General features: G+C 39.3%; 1 protein-coding gene across 1 annotated transcript in view; it reads right to left on the bottom strand.

Annotated features, from left to right (window-relative positions):
- The window catches only part of SLC9A2 (solute carrier family 9 member A2), a 100,606-nt gene that overhangs the window by 3,661 nt on the left and 75,801 nt on the right, over nucleotides 1–21,144 (bottom strand). Inside the window, exons 6-10 of the mRNA XM_058684570.1 lie at nucleotides 19,023–19,112; nucleotides 18,390–18,460; nucleotides 11,984–12,145; nucleotides 3,602–3,698; nucleotides 1,381–1,512 (exon numbers count right to left, since the gene is read on the bottom strand). Of these exons, the coding sequence (XP_058540553.1) occupies nucleotides 1,381–1,512; nucleotides 3,602–3,698; nucleotides 11,984–12,145; nucleotides 18,390–18,460; nucleotides 19,023–19,112 (552 nt within the window). The remainder of the gene's footprint in view (nucleotides 1–1,380; nucleotides 1,513–3,601; nucleotides 3,699–11,983; nucleotides 12,146–18,389; nucleotides 18,461–19,022; nucleotides 19,113–21,144) is intronic.

Raw genomic sequence — 21,144 nt, 5'->3', positions numbered from 1 at the left:
GGGTTGTGGGACCCAGCCCCGTGTCAGGCTCCACGCTGGGAGCCTGCTTGGGATTCTCTCATTCATATTCATTCTCTCTCTCTCTCTCTCTCTCTCTCTCTCTCTCTCTCTCTCACCCCCCCTTCCCCACTTACACTTTCTCACTCTCAAAATAAATAAATAAACTTTAAAAATATGCAGAACCTATATGTATGGGGAGAATATATATGAAAAATGTTGCTTACTTGAGTTTTAATTACTTTGGTAAGTCTCGAAAATGATAGAACAAAAAGTTATTAGTATAGCTAATTTGCTGACCATTCAAATGCCACAATCTCTACTTTCCTTAACTTTTCATCGATGCTGCCACATTTTACACATTAAAAAAAGATCATTATCTTGTTCACACATTACCATTTTGGTCTCTGACGACCCAATACAGAATATTATTAAAAAATGAAATGCAATCCTAAAATTAATGCAACCTTGTGTGTCAGAGTGATAAGATACAACGTCTGCTATGTTAAATCAATCAATCATAATGTCATTTAAAAATGGCTTTCCTTGGGGCACGTGGGTGGCTCAGTCGGTTAAGCGGCCGACTTCGGCTCAGGTCATGATCTCGCGGTCCGTGAGTTCAAGCCCCGCGTCGGGCTCTGTGCTGACAGCTCAGAGCCCGGAGCCTGTTTCGGATTCTGTGTCTCCTTCTCTCTGACCCTCCCCCGTTCATGCTCTGTCTCTCTCTGTCTCAAAAATAAATAAACGTTAAAAAAAAAAAAATTTTTTTTTAAAAATAAAAAAATAAAAATGGCTTTCCTTATCTATTGACAATGCCCTCCACCAAGGGCAAAGGTGAAAACTCACGTCCCCCCAGCGGCTGTGACCTTGCAGTTCCAGCACGTGCCCCTTGCCCATCTTTGGGCTGCAACCTCTCCCTGGAGATATCAGATAGGACTTTGCAAATGAAGCTTGGTCCAGCCATGCTGTTTAAATCCGCAACTTAACTGACCCTTTCTGTGCTCCCAATATCCTTCCTCAGCATTGTTTTTTTGTTTTTTGTTTTTGTGTTTTTTTCCCCATAGCACTCACTGCCCTCTAACATAACAGATAATTTATTCCATTGCTGGCTGCCTTCTCCTCACTAGAATAGGAATTCTACAAGCAAAGGTATCTTGCTTGGTCAGTTTCGTTCACCAACATATTCCAAGTGCCTAGAACAGTGCCTGGAACATAATAGGTGTTCCAGAAATATCTAGAAAGACTTTACCATCAACTCCATCTCAGAATTCCTGTGACTCAACCCTCAGCAGCCATTCTGTCAGTAGAGCCTCCAGACTGGCGGCTGGCTCTGCTCTGGGAAGCTTCCCTCCTCCCAGACAAATGGTAACAAATGCCAGTTACCCTGTGCTCCTGGTTCAAGCTGCTGTCTTTCCGGATGCTTTCTCGCAAACTGTGCCTTCGTCGGATCAGAATTTCCTTGGCTTGTCGCTCACTTGTGTCAGCCGTCAGATTGTGTCTGTTGTAGGACAAAGTCTGAAATGAAAAAAGAGACATTTTACAAACAACAAACAAACAAAGCCTGATTGCTGCCCCAGAAATTCCAAAACTTTGCTGTGTTTCTTTGGCTTTGCACCTCAGCGAGGCACTTAACTAATGTGCAGAGCAGAAAAATAAGTGAATAAAAAGCATAAAAGTTGTTAACATTCATAAAAAAGTTAACATCCGTTCAAATTTTGAAAGCACTTGTTTTCTAATAAAAGTGTGTGAATAAAATATCTTTCATTCAAAAGCGTGATCTTCATAAATCAGAAAAATGATGGAACTCATCAAATGCCTCTGTCTACCTTGAAGTGCTTTTATATGTTTTTAGCCCTCATTAGTAGCTGGAGAAAATGATACAATTCATCTTAATAAATTCTCTATTGAACAGGAATTACTGGTATAAAAACAAACCACTTTGAGCCACTTGGTGGTGCCGTGTCCTCGTGATTAAACTTAAGAACACTTTTACAACTGGGTGGCCAAACTGAAAAGGCTGGGGGCTATCACCAGCAATAATCATGTGCCAGTATTTGAAGCAGTAAAATTTCTAAACCAGGGCTGGACATGGCACACATTGTTAGTTTTCTAAATTTCCTAAAATAAACTGTAATTAGCGATGGAGTTCATTTTCTGGTGTATTAATATATTCTTCTTGGGAATATCCCTGTGTCCCGAACTATTAAATATTAAATCTTGAAGAAATATGCAAAACCGAGAGAACAAGGCTCAAGTCCTGCCTTGAGAAAATTACTGGCTGGCTGGACATCAAAGGCTAACAAAGTAATACAAAATTGTGAAATTAAGTGCTAAAACTATGTGGTACGTTATCAGCTCCTAGTGCTACCCCACTTGAAGACAGGGCTGGGAATAATACGGAGGCTGTTGAGGAATCCTTAAACATCGGAGGATGTGGATCTGCTGACAGGAGCCAGTGGGACATTCCAAGTGGAGACAGAGAAAAGAGGAACAGAGTCCAAGGAAGGAAGACAGAACCTGGGGGCTTGGGGAGGGGAAGGAGGTGTAAGGTCAGAGACTGTAGAACTTGGAATAAGAGATCCCAAATTCTGAGAGAATAGTTTAGCCTGTAAGCCACAGCTGTGGTTTTGTTTCAATTCAAACAGGGGAACGCTGCTTAAAAGGTGCTTTAGGGGAAAAGGAGGAGCCATAGTAATGCAGGATGGAATGGGGACTGCTTTGGGGAAGACCAGCTGAAAAAGTGCAGAAATGACCCCAACATGGGTGAGGAAGGCTCCTGACAAGCGATGTGATCTGTGTGCCACCTCGCCTCACTGTACCTTAATTTATTCATCTACAGAATGGAAACAACAGTCACCCCACTTGGAGAAATGAGTTAATACCTGCCGAAATGGGGCACGGCAAATTGTATGCACTCTCGAAATGTTAGCTATATTATTAGCCAACTGTTAGAATGAGGTGTTAACAATGGGACAGCTGTGAAAGAAGTGACTCGGGAGATACACTAAAGGAAGACACTATAGCATTTTATGAATAACAAGGAAGATTAAACGAATTTAGATAAGTTTTCTTAAAGCTGTAAGTTTTCTACAAGCTATAAAGCTATTTCATCACAAAAATAAATGCCTGGGTGGCCCAGTCAGTTAAGCGTCTGACTCTTGATTTGGGTTCAAGTCATGATCTCATGGTTGTGAGATCAAGCCCTGTGTCAGGTTCCGCACTGAGCGTGGAGCCTGCTTAAGATTCTCTCTTCTTCTCCCTCTGCCCCTTCCCCACACGTGCTGTCAATCTCTCTCTTAAAAAAAAAAAAAATCAGAAGAGAGCCATCAATTTCTTTTTTCACAATTAGTTAAAACATATTCTTTTATCTCCAAATCCAGAGTAGCAGAACTCCCAGGGGACTCCAAGCTTTTCCCACTGGTGTCTGGGAAGGAATGGCACCCTAACAAGATAGGACCCAGAGAAGAGAAGCTGTCTGGTGTGGGACTCGCAAAAGGCTGGCATAATCGTAGGGCAATATCCGCTACAACTGGGTAGCGTGAAATCAGAAGGCATATTCTCAGCCAAAGGCAAGGAAATGCTTGGCTAAATCAATTATCCTCACTCGCTGTCGGATTTGATAGAGATTTCTGGATAATATTTCTCGGATTTCATCCATTTCACCAGGTGTGAGCTTCCTTATTTTCTCTTCACGACAATCACTGTGAAAGTTTAGAAGAAGAATATATTTTACTATTGGACAAATGTTGGAATCATCAATTTTTTTTGAGATAGAATATCATCTAAGTAGAATCTTAGCTTAAAGAATAACAGTTAGGGATTATTCAGTATTTTAAGATAACTCAAAATTCTAAAACTGTTCAGCACCAAAATTATTCAAAACAAGTTCAATCATGCACAAGTTTTCACAGTCTGTTCACGCAATTATTTTTTCCCACACAATTATTATTTTAAGGGAGAAAAACTATAGTAGCTTATAATGGTCTCACTTTAGTATTTCTAATACCCCATAAATAAGGCAATACGTGATTGAGTTTTTTCCAACAGACACTTAATTAGCTACATTTTACTATTAGGGCTTAGTCCTTTAAACACATCATTATAAATATTTGCAAAGACGCCACTTACAATATGGATGCATATGCAGTCAATCATAATTATTCAAGGATTTCGTATTTGTAAAGTAACCTACTTGCTAACATTTACTTGTAAACACAGTATCGGTACTCCTGGCACTTTTTCACAGACATGTGCAAAGTGGGGGGAAAATATGAGTGCCCCAACACACAGGTTCCTGGATAAGGCTGAACATGGCAACACTCTGCCTTCTTGGTTCAGGTCTTGTACTGTAAACAAATGTCCTTTTTGTGGTCTATTTAATGACACATTTTTCACATTTTTGTGCTTTCTTTTGGTGACTTCACTGTTTAAAATGGCCCCCAAGCATGGATCTGAAGTGCTGTCCAATTTTCCTAAACAAAAGAGAGCTGTGATGTGCCTTCTAGAGAAAAGTCACGTTCGGTAAGCTTTGTTCAGGCATGAATACAATGCTGCTGGCCGTGAGAGGGATGTTAATGAAATAGTAATATATATGAAACAAGGCGTCTTTAAATAGAAACGTACATAAAACGAGGTTATATATCATCAGTTGATGAAAATGTTGTGACCAGAAGCTCACAAGAACCTAAGCCCGTATTTCCCCTAGGAGCAACTGTTCAGTATGGGCAAATCAGCGTTTATGGCAATTTTACAAGACATGACTACTGCCAACAACGAGAACCAACTGTATTTATCCAGTTTTATTCTACTGCCTTCAAAAAGACTTTGAGAGGGCCTACAAAAATATACGGTAAAATAAAATGCATAGCTAAGAAGATAAATTAAGAGAATAAAGCTGAGAAAGTTAATATACAGAAATCCAGGTCTTATAGAAGATGGGCTAAGGACACACCAATTGAAGGCATAGTTCCTTTATTTTTTTTTTAAATGCAAACTTGCTGTTACTGAAAATCGGCCATAATATTAATTACCTATGCCCATTGGTACTGGAGAAAAGCAAAGGAACAGATACAGAGATTTAAGGCTTCCGCAGGACAGACTTCTCTAGATATAAATGATTCAATTTTGCCTCAACCTCAATTGTTCTTGAGTTTTTAAGAAGCATCTTCTTAGACTAAAGCATTGTTGTTTAGACAGCTGTCCAGGTATCTAATCAGGAGTTTGATCAGCAAAGTTAATTCACAGGACTTGAGAAGGACAAATATAGTCAAGAGGTAACAATCTTTTGGGTGTCTGAATTTCTTGTACAATGTTCCCACCAAGTTTTATCCAACATATGTTTGTATAACTCTAGTGGTAAGTGCCCAACTACCTCCCTTGTTTATACCCAAAGAGTATCTACTGGAATGTAATACAAAAACAAAAAGTACAGGAATCTTACATGCACAGCTCAATGAACTACCACAAAGCAAGTGTACTTGCACAACCGCTACTCAAGTCAAAAAACAGAACGTGACCTAGAACCCCAGAAACCACTTCATATTACACGCCCCCAACAATCACTACTTCCTTCCCTCTTTGACAAAAACAACCACAATCCTAACTTTGGAATTCACAGAATACTTTTGCCTGAATCTGAACTCTATATAAATGGAGTGTTTTAAATACAATAGGTAGTTTTTTTATTTTTATTTTTTTATTTTATTTATTTTTTATAATAGGTAGTCTTTTAAATTTAGCCTCTTTTGCTTAGCGTTATATGTTGGAGATTCAACTGTGTTATTGCATGTAGCTATTGTTGGTTCATTTTATTCATTGTTCAATATCCCATTACATGAATATAGCACAATCTACCCATTTTACTATTGATGGGTATTTGGCTTATTTCCAACTTTTGGATATGACAAACAATGCTTCTATGAAAATGGGTCTATTCCAAACTCTTACTTTGTTCCGCTGGTCTATTTGTTCTTTTATCCTTACCCAGGAATCACATTGTCTCAATCATAGGAGTTTTAGTCTTGCTACCTGATAGTATAAATCCTCCAAATTTGTTCTTTCATGTTAAAGACAATTTTGTCTTGGTTAATTTGGGCCCTTTATGTTTCCACAGAAATGTTAGGACCAGACTGTCTAATGACACACTGGAATTATGAATGAAATTGCTTTGAGTCCACAGATCAATTTGAGAAGAGCTGATAGTCTTATAATATTGAGTCTTTCTTTTTACTAATATAGTCTTTATCTGGTTTGGACTTTCTGCAGAGAGGTCTCACACATATTCTCTAAATTTCATTTTGATGTTTGACATGGACGTATATGAATGTTTCATGATACCATTCTAAATTAAGCATTTTTTATAAAGTGTCATCTTCTATTTGTTGATACTTATAAAGCCACCACTGATTTTTTTTTTTACCATGTATTAAGAAACCTAGATAAATTACCTTATTGTGTCTAATTACTTTTCTGTAGGTTCTTTTGGATTTTCTCTGAAAACAATCCAGCTGTTTGGGAAGAGTGACAGTTCTACTTCTTTTCCTATCCTTAACTTTTAAATTTTTTCTTGCCTACCATTGGTACAATATTCATAAAAATAGTAATAATAGGCATCCTTGTTCTTGATCTCAGGATAAATCTTTCAACATTTCAACACTAAAAATCGTATTTGCCATAGATTTTTCGTGAACAAACTTTATTAGCTTGAGAAAGGATTTCTTCTATTGTTAGTCTATTTATATATTTAAAAAAAATAAAGGATATTGAATTTCGTCATATAATTTCTGGGCCTCTATTACAGATAGATAATAACCCTTGATTTTTCTCCTTTATTCAGTAAGAGTGGTAAATAATGGATTGATTTTGACTCTTAAATCATACTTATATTCCTAGAATAAACCAAAATTATTGTGATGTGTATCTCGTTTATAGATCTCCGGATTTGGTTTGCCAATATTATGTTTAGAATTTTTACAGGTTTATTATAATTTTCCGTTCTTATAAGTGTCTTTGTCAGGTTTAGTATCAAAATTATGCTAGTCCCATACGGCAATTTGGGAAGCTTTCCATTTTTCCGTACTTACTGAAGAAGTCTGTGGAAGATTGGTTTTATTTTCTCCTTAAATATTTTGTAGAATTACAAATAAAGCCAAATGGTCTTGGGGTTTACTTTGTAGAAACACTTTCAAGTACAGATTTATTTCCTTAGTATTTACGGTACTATTCAAATTTTCTGTTCTTTTATGGGTTTAATTTGTCATTCCTTTTTTCTAATTTCCTAGTATGATTTATTGATTTTCAGCCTAACTTTGTTGTTGTTGTTTTTTCTTTTTTCTTTCTTTTTTTTTTGCCTATTAACTGTATTTCTAACATTTTCATTAAAGGTTAAAAAAATTTTCCTCTAAAAATGCTTTATACAAGTTTTCATACATCCTGTTTTTCAAAGTATTTTCTGATTTATAGCATAATTTCTTACTTGATCCAATTTTTATTTAACTTCTAACTACAGGGACATTCTACTTTTTATGCTCTTTTATATTTTATTTTGGTTCTGATTCCCGCCTGGTAAGGGAACATACCCTATATGAAACTTTTTAAGACTTGATTATTTATTATGTTATTGAAATCTTCTATATCCCTGTTGAAAGTCTAGGGGCGCCTGGGTGGCGCAGTCGGTTAAGCGTCCGACTTCAGCCAGGTCACCATCTCGCGGTCCGTGAGTTCGAGCCCCGCGTCAGGCTCTGGGCTGATGGCTCGGAGCCTGGAGCCTGTTTCCGATTCTGTGTCTCCCTCTCTCTCTGCCCCTCCCCCGTTCATGCTCTGTCTCTCTCTGTCCAAAAATAAATAAAAAACGAAAGAAAAGAAAAAAAAAAAAAAGAAAGTCTGTCTGCTTATTCTATCATTTTCTAGGAGAAGAGCAATACAGTTATCCACTATGATTATGAATTTGTGTATTTCTACTTGTGGTTCTGTTATGCAGAATGTAATGTTTACATTTTATGGTAATATAATTTTACAAACTTTCTTTTGTTTAGGTGCTTTAACAAGATACCTTTTTATCAACCTTTCACTTGCAATCGGTCTGTACTTGTAGCTAGAAGTGCTATCTCTTTTTTTTTTTTTTTTTTTTTTTTAAATTTTTTTTTCAACGTTTTTTATTTATTTTTGGGACAGAGAGAGACAGAGCATGAACGGGGGAGGTGCAGAGAGAGGGAGACACAGAATCGGAAACAGGCTCCAGGCTCCGAGCCATCAGCCCAGAGCCTGACGCGGGGCTCGAACTCACGGACCGCGAGATCGTGACCTGGCTGAAGTCGGACGCTTAACCGACTGCGCCACCCAGGCGCCCCAGAAGTGCTATCTCTTATAAGCAACACTTAGTGAGTTGTATATTTTTATCCATTTTGATCATCCATCCTTTCAAATGGAATGTTTGCATTTAATGTAATTACCTTTCGGTTCAAGACTATCATCTTAGTATTCGCATTCTATTTGTCCTACCTCGTCTATAGTTGTTTTTTCTACTTTGCTGCCTTTTTAAATTTTATTTTATTTTGCTCTTTTATTTCTGTAGTTAGGTTGGCTTTTATGTTCTTTTACTGTTTTTTTTTTTGTTTTTTTTTTTTTTGGTGGTCACCTGGGATTACAACATTAATCACTGACTTATTAAAATCCAAAATAATTTTTACTATTTTCTGGACAACACAAGGTTATCAAAACACAATTAACACCATTTACCTCCCTCCCAATTTATAAACTGTATTTGTTGTTCATTTTAATTCTGCTTACATTCAAAACCACACAGACATTATTACTTTATGCAACTGATATTCATTTAGCTATTATAAGTACTCATTTCCATTGTTGTTTTTTTTTTTCAACGTTTTTTATTTATTTTTGGGACAGAGAGAGACAGAGCATGAACGGGGGAGGGGCAGAGAGAGAGGGAGACACAGAATCGGAAACAGGCTCCAGGCTCCGAGCCATCAGCCCAGAGCCTGACGCGGGGCTCGAACTCACGGACCGCGAGATGGTGACCCGGCTGAAGTCGGACGCTTAACCGACTGCGCCACCCAGGCGCCCCTCATTTCCATTGTTTTAATTCTTTCCTTAATCTCCAACCCTTCTCTCTACGGAGACTCTTCCCCTTCTGTCTGAATTTTTTTTTTCTTCTGCCTGAAATTTTTTATCATTCAATTTAGTATGATGGTTTTTAATTGTCTGAAAATGTTTTCATTCTCCTTTTTGTGAAGAATATTTTAGCAGGATATGGAACTCTATAGATTATCAGTTGCTTGCTTTCAGAATTTTGTTGAAAAATCAGTTGTCAGCATTTCTTTTTTACTTGAAGAATACAGGTCTCTTTTTCCCACTGATCATATTTAAAATTCTCTCTGTGTCTTTGACTTTTAGCAGTTTTTTTAGCATGCACCTGCATTTGGTATTTTTCTTATCTAATCTGCTTGGGGTTTGTCTTTGATCTGTCTGGGAAATGCTCAGTAATTAACTGTTAAAATACTATTCCTACTAATTTCTCTCTCATTTTCTCCTGGAACTTTCACATAATCCCATATATTTCTTACTTTATTTTCAACATTTTCCATGCTCCCCTCCCACCCCCACCCCACCGCACCAGCTCTCTGCTTCATTCCGGTTATTCCTTCTGTCTTACCTTACAATCAGTCGATTCTCTCGATAGCTGTATCTAATCTGCCTTTACACTATCAAATGAGATCCTAAATTTAGTTATTTTAGCTTTAGCTCAAATATGCCACTTAGATCTTTTCTATTTATATCCCCCACAACAATGTCAAAAGCATCAATGCCATTTTCTTTCCTTACACATACTATTATTTTTATTTTAAAGTCCCTGCCTGATAACTTAATTATGTGAATCCCCTTTATGTCTGTTACTACTCCCTGTTTTTGTTGTATCTTTTTCTCAGTGTTTTCAGTAACACTTCCTTGTCTACTCTTATGCTTTGGATTGGTTGATAGACACGATATAGGAAAAATCATGGAAGTAGTTTAAGACTCTTTATAATCTTATTTTCCTCTGGAGAAGATTTAAGTTTACTTCTCTCAAGCAGCTGGGATTGGAGTAATTACCAATTTCAAATGATTTAAACAATCATGGATTGAGAGAATTCTAGGCTAGACTTCTTTCCCTTGAGGGTTAAAGGGTAGAATTTGGAAGTAATAGCCTATAAGCTGGGTACAAGAACCCTCCTTCTTAGTAGGTACTGAATTCCAATTGTATTCTGTTTTAGCCTTTTAGACTCTCAGATAACTTCTCTGTGATCCAGGGGAAAAAATGGCACCAAATGCCCGTTCCATCTTCTTGGACTTCCCTTTTCTGTTGACTCTTGGCCAAGAAATTCTTTGCACTGGTGCTTTCCAGCTTTTCAGCAGGTTTTAAAAATACATTTTGTGCTTTTTTTTTTTTCTAGTTGTTTGCATAGGATGGTTTGGACTACAACACTGAGTCCATTACTGTCAGAAATACAGTTCCTTATTACCTCCCTTTCTGCTTTTCATTTTCTCTAAAGAAAATGTTTCAGGAGCTGTGGAATGGTCAATATGCTACTCATTTACACAGCCATGCAGCTGACCATTAATTCTGTTCCCTACTTCCGTAACCTTAAGCCTTTGCCTTTCTTCTGCTTACTACCAGCTTCCAAATGAACTATACACAGAGAGGAAAACTAAGATTTCTTAGTGATTGCAAAGATAATGGCTCTCCTTTGTGAAGCTGAATAATTGAATTATCCTTTGCCACAACTGTGAAAGGAATGGTGAGTAAGAAAGATCATTAATTTGTAAAGCTAGAGGGAAACAAAGATCAAGTGTAGCCCCATTTTCTACTTGAAGAAACTCAATCTCAAGGAAATAGATGGACCAGCTTAAGGTCACATAGTGAGTTACTGCAGCGGAGGACTATAAATCAGTCACTGCGCTCAACTACTGTTCCTAGTGCAATATAATGCCTTTACCTCCAAGCCATTCTTGATCACTATTTCTTTTTATTTTGGATTGGGTAAACTCACATAATTTTAATAGGGGATGTACAGTCTTAGTAAAAACCCTAGTTAATATGGTTGGGTGTAATTTGGAGTTTCCTTGTCTTATTTCAACTCTCCCATTGATAGCATTCTAATTACGTGACATGTTCTTTAAATGCACTTCAAGCTCATCGGTGAAAGAAGAAATCAGCAGAACCTGTAATTTCTGTTATTTTTGTGGCAGGGAAGGACTGATGTTTACACGATAAAATGACCTCATTTGTTAACTGAGCAGTAATTTACTGCTCTGCTATGGACTTGCTATAAAATTTTGGGTAAGTCACTTTACCATTCTGAGTCTTCATTTCCTCATTTTTAAAATTAGGGAGATAGACTAGGTCAGTGGCTCTCAATTTTGGCTGCATATTGGAAATATCCGAAGAACTTATAAATATACCTATACCTGGGCCTTAACACCACAGATCCTGGTTTTATTGGTGTGGGTGAGGCCCAGACATTTGTATCATTTAAATGCTCCTAAGATATTTTTAATACGCAGCCTAGGTTGAGAACCGTCATACCGTATGATCACTAATGTTCCTTGTAAGCCTTAAACTACGATGCATGAATAATCTATGAGGAAATAGCTATATCCACATGCGTATTTATAATAGCACACCTTAAGATATTCCATTTCAAAATGCTCGCTAAGGAGGCACCTTTAAAAAGCACTGAATTACATTAAGAAGATAGAATAAAGGCATACCCATCCTAAACATGACAAAGTATTTGCTAACCAGTCAATTCTAAAATAACCTGACATGATGTGACACAAGGCACACATTTCCAGGCTGCACATTTTAACCAGGATCTCACTCTTCTGTGAGGTGTCCAGAAAGAGGTCAAATTTGTTATTATTACCGGTTTCCAAAAACTATAAAGACATACACAGGAATACTAACTTTTATTTGCAAAACAGTACTTACTTCAGAGATGCAAAAGAAGGAACAGTACTTATCATCCCTGTCTCTGCCATCTCAATGGCATGTTTTATTTCAAGCTTTTTATATAAAGACACAATGCTTGACTTGGGTTGGTTTTCCCGAATCAAAAGCTTCCGCAGGTATTTGTCATCGAACTTCTTAAACCTGGAAACAAAGGAAATCAGAGCTTCAAGTAATTAATACTAAACTGACAAAAAAAACCAAACAAACAAACAAAAAAAACCAACAAGGCTGCTTTTACCAATAAAATCATTTCTACTATACTTGGGGAAAAACTCAGTAGCAATGTTTAGCTCATCTGATTATTATATATATGTGTGTGTGTGTGTGTGTGTGTGTGTGTGTGTGTGTGTATTTTATGTGTAGACCTCAATGTATGTGCATATATAATATATGTATACATAAATGACACTGCTGTATCCAGCCATGCTATACATGCATCTAATATTTACTAATAACAGAGTAAACTACGTATTTTTTTTTAACAATTGCTATTTCACTGCTTCTGCTTTCAATAATATTACTCAAAAGTGTTTTTAATGCTTTCTATCTCCAATTCCTCTCCGCGGATTTTCTCTTGCACATTCACAAATTACGCTTTTGTCCCCAGCACTCCATTGAAGCTACTTGTACTGAGGTCATCGGTGACCCCACAATATAAATCCAGTGGCCAGTTATTAGCACTCACCTTTCCCGACCTGTCCTGCTTAATAGGTCATTTTCCGGGACGTCACATTCCCCTGGGCTCCCTCCTACCTCTTTCCCAGTCTCTTTTGTTGGGTATTTTTCTCCTTTCTGGCCTCTTGAGGTAGGAGTGCTCAGGGTTCCGTCTTGGTCCTCTCTACCTCCACTTGCTCTCTAGCCATCTTGCCCAGTCTCGTGATTTTAACAGCATCTCTGTGCCAGCGACTCCCATCTTTGTATCCTGCTCTAGCCTCATCCCCAAATCCCAGAAATGAATATTCAGCTGCCTATTCAACATCGGCACTTGGATATCTAGTTCTCCAACTTGACTTTCCCAGACCGAATGCATCTTCTCCTATAGTTCTCGCCATTTCAGTTAATGACCGCTCCACCCAGTCAATTTTGATTCTTCTCCTTCTCTGACATTCCACGTTATGGACTGAATTGTGGGCCCCTGGAAGTTCACAGGTGGAAGTCCTCACCCCCAGGACCTCAGAATGTGACTGTCTTTGGAGATAGGGTCTTTACAGTAGTGATTAAGTTAAAATGAGGTCATTAGGTCAGGTCTCAATCCAATATGACTGGTGTCTCTATAGTAAGAGGAAATTTGGACACAGACACACACACAGAGGGGAGACCATGTAGAGAGGCAGAAGGCGGCCATCTACAAGCCAAAGAGAGGGGCTTGTAACAGATGCTTCACTTATAGCCTTCAGAAAGAACCAAATCTACTGGTAACTTTGATCTTGGACTTCTAGCCCCCAGAACTGTGAGAAATTAAATTTCTACTGTTTAAACCACCCAATGTGTGGTACTCTAACAACTCTAGCAAACTAATACTCCAGGTCCACTCTACCAGAAATTTCTGTTAGTGCCGCCATCAGAACACATACACAATCCCACCATGCCTTGGCACTTCTATCCTCCTATCTCTTGGATCCACCCTGATGCAAGACATCATCACCTCTCGGTGGATTCTTGAAACAGGCACCCAGTTGGTCTCTCTGCTTCCACCACCTCATTCCTCCAGACTACCCTCAACACAGAAGCCAGAGCGAACCTGGTAAAACGTAAGTCAAACCATACAACAACGCCGCATCTCTCTTGAGTAAATGTACAGCGACCTGGGGGCCCTACACAGTTTGGAGCTGTACCTCTTAGCACTGTGCTTCTCACATCCAGCCTCACTGGTGTCCTTCCTGCCCTGGAAACTGGCAGTTCTGCTCCCACCCGTGGGGCTTGGTAGCCACTATTCCTTCCACCAGGAGCACCCCTGCCCCACAGTTGCAGACCCCCCCTTTAAGTCTTCCCTTAAGAGCCATTTTTCCAAAAGGCTTTCCCATCCATCCCATTAGAGATGCATGCTGTCTCCCTCCCACCCTCCTAACTTCCCATTCTACCTCCCAGATAGATTTCTCTCCATACCATTTATCATTTTCTAACATGCTATATAATTTATTTATCTTGCTTTCTGTCCCCTAGCACTAGAATGGTATATATGGGCAGAGACTTTTTCTTTTCGTTTTTGTTTTTTTTCCACTTTTTCCTGTATCGCCAGTGCCTAGGACAGTGCCTGGTACACTATAAGCATGGATGGTAGACGAGATCTTTTGCCTCGATTCCTCCCTGTATCTACACCCTCTGCCATATTACTTGGCAATGTCCTTCCGCCATGGCCTAGGTGACCTGTGCTGTCCTGTTTCCTGCCACTGGCCCTAATAACGTTACTTGCTCTGGTCAGTGGGCTACAGCAGACATGATGATTGGGGCAGAGGCTTAAAACAGACCTGTTGGCTTGCACTTGCATATTGAAGCTTATCTCTTTTGTTTTCACAATTACCGTGAGAAGGACATGCATGGAGTGACTCATGAGTCCCAGGACAAAGGTGAATGCCACATGAAGCAGAGCTCTGTTACTCCAGTCACATACAAGAAGGCCAGCCAGGATGAGCTGACAACTAGCCAACCCCCTGAAGCATTAGCAAGACCTGTCCGCATCAGCCCGGCACAGCCCCAGATCCTGGACTCTCAGACTCATGACTCATATGCTTTCATAATGTGACTGTTGTTTGGACAGCTGTATATCAGGGCAGTTCATTATGTAACATTATTATGCCAACAGGTAAGCAAAACAGCATGCAATAAATATTTGTTGAGAAAGAAAGAAATGCATTACAGTGATCACCATAAGCCCAAAGAGGTTTATAGGTACACCTGTGCTATGAAAGGAAACAATGTGAACCCACATTCTTGGTACTAGTCCTTTGTTCTATACTGGAGGGCTATGAATAATTAAAGACAGCCATCCTTTCCACTGGGGCCACAACACTAAACACACAGCTAACTTTTTTCTCCGTTTATTCTCAACTTCATGTTAGGCCCATTAGGCCAGGACTCCTGGCATCAGCAACACATCTTTTCATTGTATTTTTTTTTTAACGTTTATTTACTTATTTTGAGAGAGAGAGAGAGAAAGAGAGAGAGAGCAAGTAGGGGAAGAGAGAGAGAGAGAGACAGAGACAGAGAAATCCCAAACAGGCTCTGTGTCGTTAGCGCAGAGCCCGGTGCAGGGCTCGATCTCACAAACTGTGAGACGAGGACCAAAGCCAAAATCAAGAGTCGGACTCTTAACCAACTGAGCCACCCAGGTGCCCCACAGCAACATCTCTTTTTAAACTTCTGTTATTTTTATTATTGCTTTAGCTTTTCAGTGGAGATCAACAGAAGAATTAACATCAAGGGCAATGACATCTGATCTATTTAGCATAGGAAATATGTACTTTCTTTTCTTTATTTCCACACCTTTCATTTCTCTGCCAAGCCACGCCTAGGTGCTTTCTTCCTTTCGCCATCATTAGGCAACTTTTACCAAGTCTGAGAAACTTTCCTACTCAAAGGATTGCGCTTTACCCTTCCTCAAAGCATCAAATGCCTCAAGAATTCTCTGGCAAGACCACTAGAAATTTACAGCATAAGGATTCCAGACGAAATGGAAAGATACCCAACATACCTGAAACAATCCACTTCTTTATATGTGATCTTTAACATCAACAATCATGTACATACCAGAGATAGGATCTGCGGAGAGCTAATTTTAAAAATGGCCTGCGTCAGCACCAAATTCCTCCACACCCACACCCACTTCCCTGCTCTACCTGCGACATACAATGTACTTGACAGTCCAGAGAAGCATTTGAAATCTACCCGGAGAATATGAGGCATGGAAATATACAGGACTGAAATGAAGTATGCACACTGCAGATAAAAACGTGAGACACAACACAATACCACCTTTCGGACAGGAAATCAGAGTTGGCTCTGCCCTCTTTAGTATTTATGGTCCAATTACCCTGGCAGCATGTAGAAATCAGTCTGGAGCAGACTCCCGTACCCCAGAGACAGAGCATCTCTGCCTGCAAGACAGGATGTAGCCAGACTTTTCTCTGCTGTTCCAGTCAAACCCACAGAATCACAAGGTCCACCAATCCCTCCTACCACTGTCCCAGCGGCTGCAGACCTGATGCCTACATCTATCTACTCATGTCTACTTCCCCCTGTTTGGGAGGCAGAGGAGTGGTATAAATCTTTAATTGCATCGCCCCTTTGGAAAGGAACCAACTGTTGTGGGCTACTACACTCTCCTGTCCCTCCAGGGAAGGAAGGGGTGCCTAGAGAAGGGAGAAAAGTGGTCGGGTGGAAAGGGAGGATACAGGTGGAAAACGGACCAGGCTGAGAAAACAAGAGAGAGAGAAAGGCAGAAAAGTCTGTACTGCTGGCTTGGCAAAGACAAGGATCCATCTTTGTTAGGAAGGTCCCAGGGATGTAAAGCAGGGTAGCGTAGAAAGTCACAACAGAGATAGGTAGGTTCTCTCATCTACCTCCCGCCTGCAAAAAATGTAAAATCCCGCCCAAGATAAATGGCCACTTTTCTCCATATTTTTACGATGGAGATTTCAGTTTGCTTTATTACTTTGTGCTCCCACGTGGCTAACTGGGCACTCACTCTCTCCAGACAAATAAAATATTTTTTCTTTACTTAATAAAGTAACACTAAAGGTTACTGAAAGGTCCACCAAGGTCCACTAAAAGGTCCAAGGAACTTTTCTACATTAATAGAAAAGTGTAGCCAGGTTTGTAAAGGTTGCTCTCGTACTTAGAGTCTCTGTAACTCATTTGATCACCTAATGATATCACACACACACACACACACACACACATATATACGTACACACACACCGGTTTGCTGTGTGTCTGTGTTGTTACCTTTATTTTATTGCAAAATTTTAAAGTCCTGAGTTCATGGTTTATATTTCTCGTGTAATCCAATACCATGTCGGAACATGTAAACAAACAGTAAGCACGCAAAAACTCCCTTACGTGAAACTGCATAAATTGGTACGTTGGTCAACTTCACGTAAGTTAGCAGGGAGAGGGAGGGGATCTAGCAAGTCAGGAAAGCAAAGGCAAGCAGCAGAGGAATTTACCAAAATATAGTTTAAATCTGTCTGTCTGTCTGTCTCTTTCAAAAGGCTTTCCTCAACAGTGATGGGCTGATAAGTGTTAACAAATTGTTTTATGACAAACCAGAAAAAGGCTCTGGTTCAGAGCATTTGTTAGTTCCATGGCAAACTCCTGCCATGGCTGACTCAACCTACCCATGTAGATGGCAGTGAAGGTGCACGATCAGCTCCTGGTGGTCGGGTGGGCTGGCTCCTCCGCTCTGTGGTCCCCAGCCCTGCTGTCACACTAATCCTTACTGCTTGATCCCATAAGTCCGGTTTTCAGTTAATATGAAAGCATGTACCTAATTCTGTACCTAACTCTGCCTGGCTAGTGTACCTTGTCCATTTCAACTCTAAGATCCTTGAGGAGAAGCACTGAATCTTCTTTATCCACTGCAGAGACTTTAAAGGTTAAAACAAAACAAAACAAGGACAAACAAACAAAAACGGACAGAGACAGACACATTTATATAAGCACATACAATATTTCATGTAAGTGTAGATTGAAAAGCCTTTGTTATTTGTATTTTAAATCTATTTGTAAAACGCGTGTTATTCTATTTATATCCTCAGGTGCTCTGAAGCTCTGCACTGGACAAAGCCCCTCAACAAGTGTGGGAGAACAGACAGTAACAGAACCCTCAGTTTTTAACCAAATGGACTACATTCCTCAGCCTCCTGTGCAGTGAGAACTGCCCACGTGATGGAGCCCTGGCCCTATAGGGCCAGGCCATGTGTGTTAACTGGAAGAATTCTGTGAAAGCTTCGGACAGCTCCATTTCAGAGGAAGCTGGTACATATTCCTCATCTCTTCATTATCTTTCTTCCTACGTGCAGCCTGGAATGTGTGCATGATGACTAATGCTGCAGCAGCCACTCTGGTCTAAGAGGCAACCTTGGAAACGGAAGTTGTTGGTGGATTCACCTAGACAGAAGGGTCCTGAGAACCACAAGCGGTCCGTGGAGCAGAGCTCACCTATTAATGCCTACATGGTCTACAGAGCTCTGGCTTTTTACAGAAGAGAAAAGTAAGCTTCTATCTTGTTCTAGGTGTCTGTGGTTGTTGAACTTTATCTTAAAGGACAGAGGCTGGCACAGCGCAGGAAAGGTGTGCAACTCAGAAAAGTAATACAGCTCAGTAAGCCCTGCTTCCAGAGTGAGCCAGAGCCACTTCAGAATATAATGGCGCAAGACCTTCTTACTTGTCTCTCCAAAAGTTGTGACCCCAATGTCCACAAACATCTTCAATCCCAGTCTTCACATGATCAAAAAACTAAAACGGAAAAAGCAGGCTCTTGATTAATTGTTACCTGAAATCACTAATTTCCACTCTACTGCTACCACTTCTAAACTCTGAAGATGCGGATCATTTTTTGTTTTGTTTGCTGTTGTTGGGTTGTTTGCTCATTTTGTTTTGTTTTTACTGCAAGCCACAAAACAATAATGCACCTCCAAACAAATTGATGTGTATTGTATCAATATTAGGCAATTTTCAGGTTAGTTTTCTCAGACTGTAACACTTTGCTCATAATTTTGGAAAATAATGACATACAGTGATAGTTCTCCAGCAGAAACATTTTCAGGTTGAATGAAGTAACAAGGGGGATTTCTTGGGCCCCTATTCCCAAGAGGTCTAGCGGGTCAATTTGGAGAAGCCACTATGGGGTTGTGCTCATTCTATTCCCCCTACTCATGCCTTCCTTGGCCCCCCTTCCCTTTTATCCTTTGCCATTTCCCTCTCCTTCAGGAAATGAACACCTTAATATCAAGTGGTCGACCGAATCCAACAATTTTTTCTCTTATCATTTAAACCATTACATTACATTAACACTTACCCGGCAATGGATTTCTTCACTGACCGCTTGCTGTTTCTTATTGGACTTCTTCACATCTAGAAATTCCACCAGCGGTCGGATAGTAATTCCCTACGTAGGAAAAAAAAAAAAAGTGTATCTTCTTATAAAATTAAGTTAAAAATTCAAGAATCACTTTTATTCTTCCAAGCTTTGATAACTAACAAAAGATGCCCTCCTCTACTAGAAACACAACAATGGACAAAGTACAAGACGTTGCAAACAGACTCTAAGTAAGTTATTCTAAGAACAGAGAAAGAAAGAAATTCTAAGAAATAGTAAAGTATTACCCAAGTCAGAGGAATCACCTACTTGCAGTATCCATAGAAAACTTTTCAGTAATTCTTATATTCATTACTTTATTAAAACCACTTTATTGAACTTCTGCACAAATGTTAGGGTCTTGGGCATTTGGGACAAAGTTAAGGCACTCAGCTCTAGGACTTTGTAATTTTACAGAGAGAAGGATACACCAAAATCAGTTATAAAGTAGGCAAAAGGAAGAATGAGAGATACCCAGGAAGCCCATCCAGGAAGGCTTCCTGGAGAGGGAATACTGGATAACAGTCTTAAAAGACATCGGAAGCATATCGTAGCAGGACCAAACACGAGCAAAGAGTCAGCAGTGACAAAGGGTACAGAGGGGTTTGGGCACGTTTGCGAACTTGAAAAATGGACAGAACCATAAGGTATTTAGTAATCTAAGAAAAGAAAAAAATACCCTTAATATAAAAAAAAAAATATGCCAGAAATCTGTAGTGAACATCTGACTTAATCATTAAACATTAAAAGCCTTTCCATTAGAACTAGAAATAACACAAGGATACTCCTTATCTGCTATTTGACACAGTTCGGCATGTCCCAGCCAACTTTTAAGAGACAAACAGGTAGGAGTAGAGATAATAAAAATGAAATAACAAGATTTTTGTTGCTCGTGAGCGATCTAGTTTTTGTCCTAAAATATCTAAGACGATCTTTTTTCATTAAGAAATACCAAGAAAGTTTAATAAAGTCACTAGACACAAAATCAACATACACAAATCTATCCCATATCCTAATTTCAAAAAAGAAACAGAACACTTACATGAAAGAACACATATATATATAATACTAGTGTGTGCCAGTATATAATAACATATAAAATATATGCTAGTATACTATATAGATACTAAATATATATTATATACTCCATATGTGCATATTATGAAATATATGCTCCCATCATGAAACGCACAAAACCTTTATAAAAATAACCATAAAAATTAATAAAGGATATTTAAAATATTTGAGTTTTAGAAAGACACAGTTCCTAGATGGGATTACATTACAGTATGATCCTGACAATTTTATCTCAGTACATGCAATAAAATTCCGGTAACATACTCCAAAGTATTTTTACTAACAGAACTTAAGAGGCTGGCTCTAAATTAGTCTGGAAGAGTACAGGTAGCCAGGAGAACTTAGAAAAAGAAGAATGAGGAGGAAGTTACAGATATCAAAATAATCAGTTAAGAGACTTAAAATTATGAGATACTAGCACTAAAACAGGCCAGGTAAGGAGGTGGTGAAAATGTGGACTCAAGGAAGATCCCCAAGTCTGCTGCATGGTAGGCAGATGGGTGGCCCTTCTTGGCATGGGGAACACATGAATGGGGGGGTGGTAACTGGGTTTTTTTTGGGGGGGGGGGTGGATACACATATTGAGATATGTTCCCTGCCATGTATTTGATTTTCTCTTGCCTTTCCACATGTCTTTGAGAATGTTTTTGATAATATAAACTGTGACACACACACACACACACACACACACACACACACACACACATACACACACACACTTTTTAAACTTTTTTTTAATGTTTATTTATTTTTGAGAGAGAGACACAGCGCATGAGCAGGGGAGGGTCAGAGAGAGAGGGAAACACAGAATCCGAAGCAGACTCCAGGCTCTAAGCTGTCAGCACAGAGCTTGACATGGGGCTTGAACCCATGAACCGTGAGATCATGACCTGAGCTGAAGTCAGCCCCTTAACCGACTGAGCCACCCAGGTGCTCCCCACCTTTTTTAAATTTTTTTTTAATGTTTATTTTTGTGAGAGAGAGA

The sequence above is a fragment of the Neofelis nebulosa genome, chromosome 9 (genome assembly GCF_028018385.1).
Source record: "Neofelis nebulosa isolate mNeoNeb1 chromosome 9, mNeoNeb1.pri, whole genome shotgun sequence".
NCBI classification, from domain to species: Eukaryota; Metazoa; Chordata; class Mammalia; order Carnivora; family Felidae; genus Neofelis; species Neofelis nebulosa.
The sequence above is the reverse complement of the archived record's forward strand: the minus strand, read 5'-3'. Positions and strand labels throughout refer to the sequence as shown.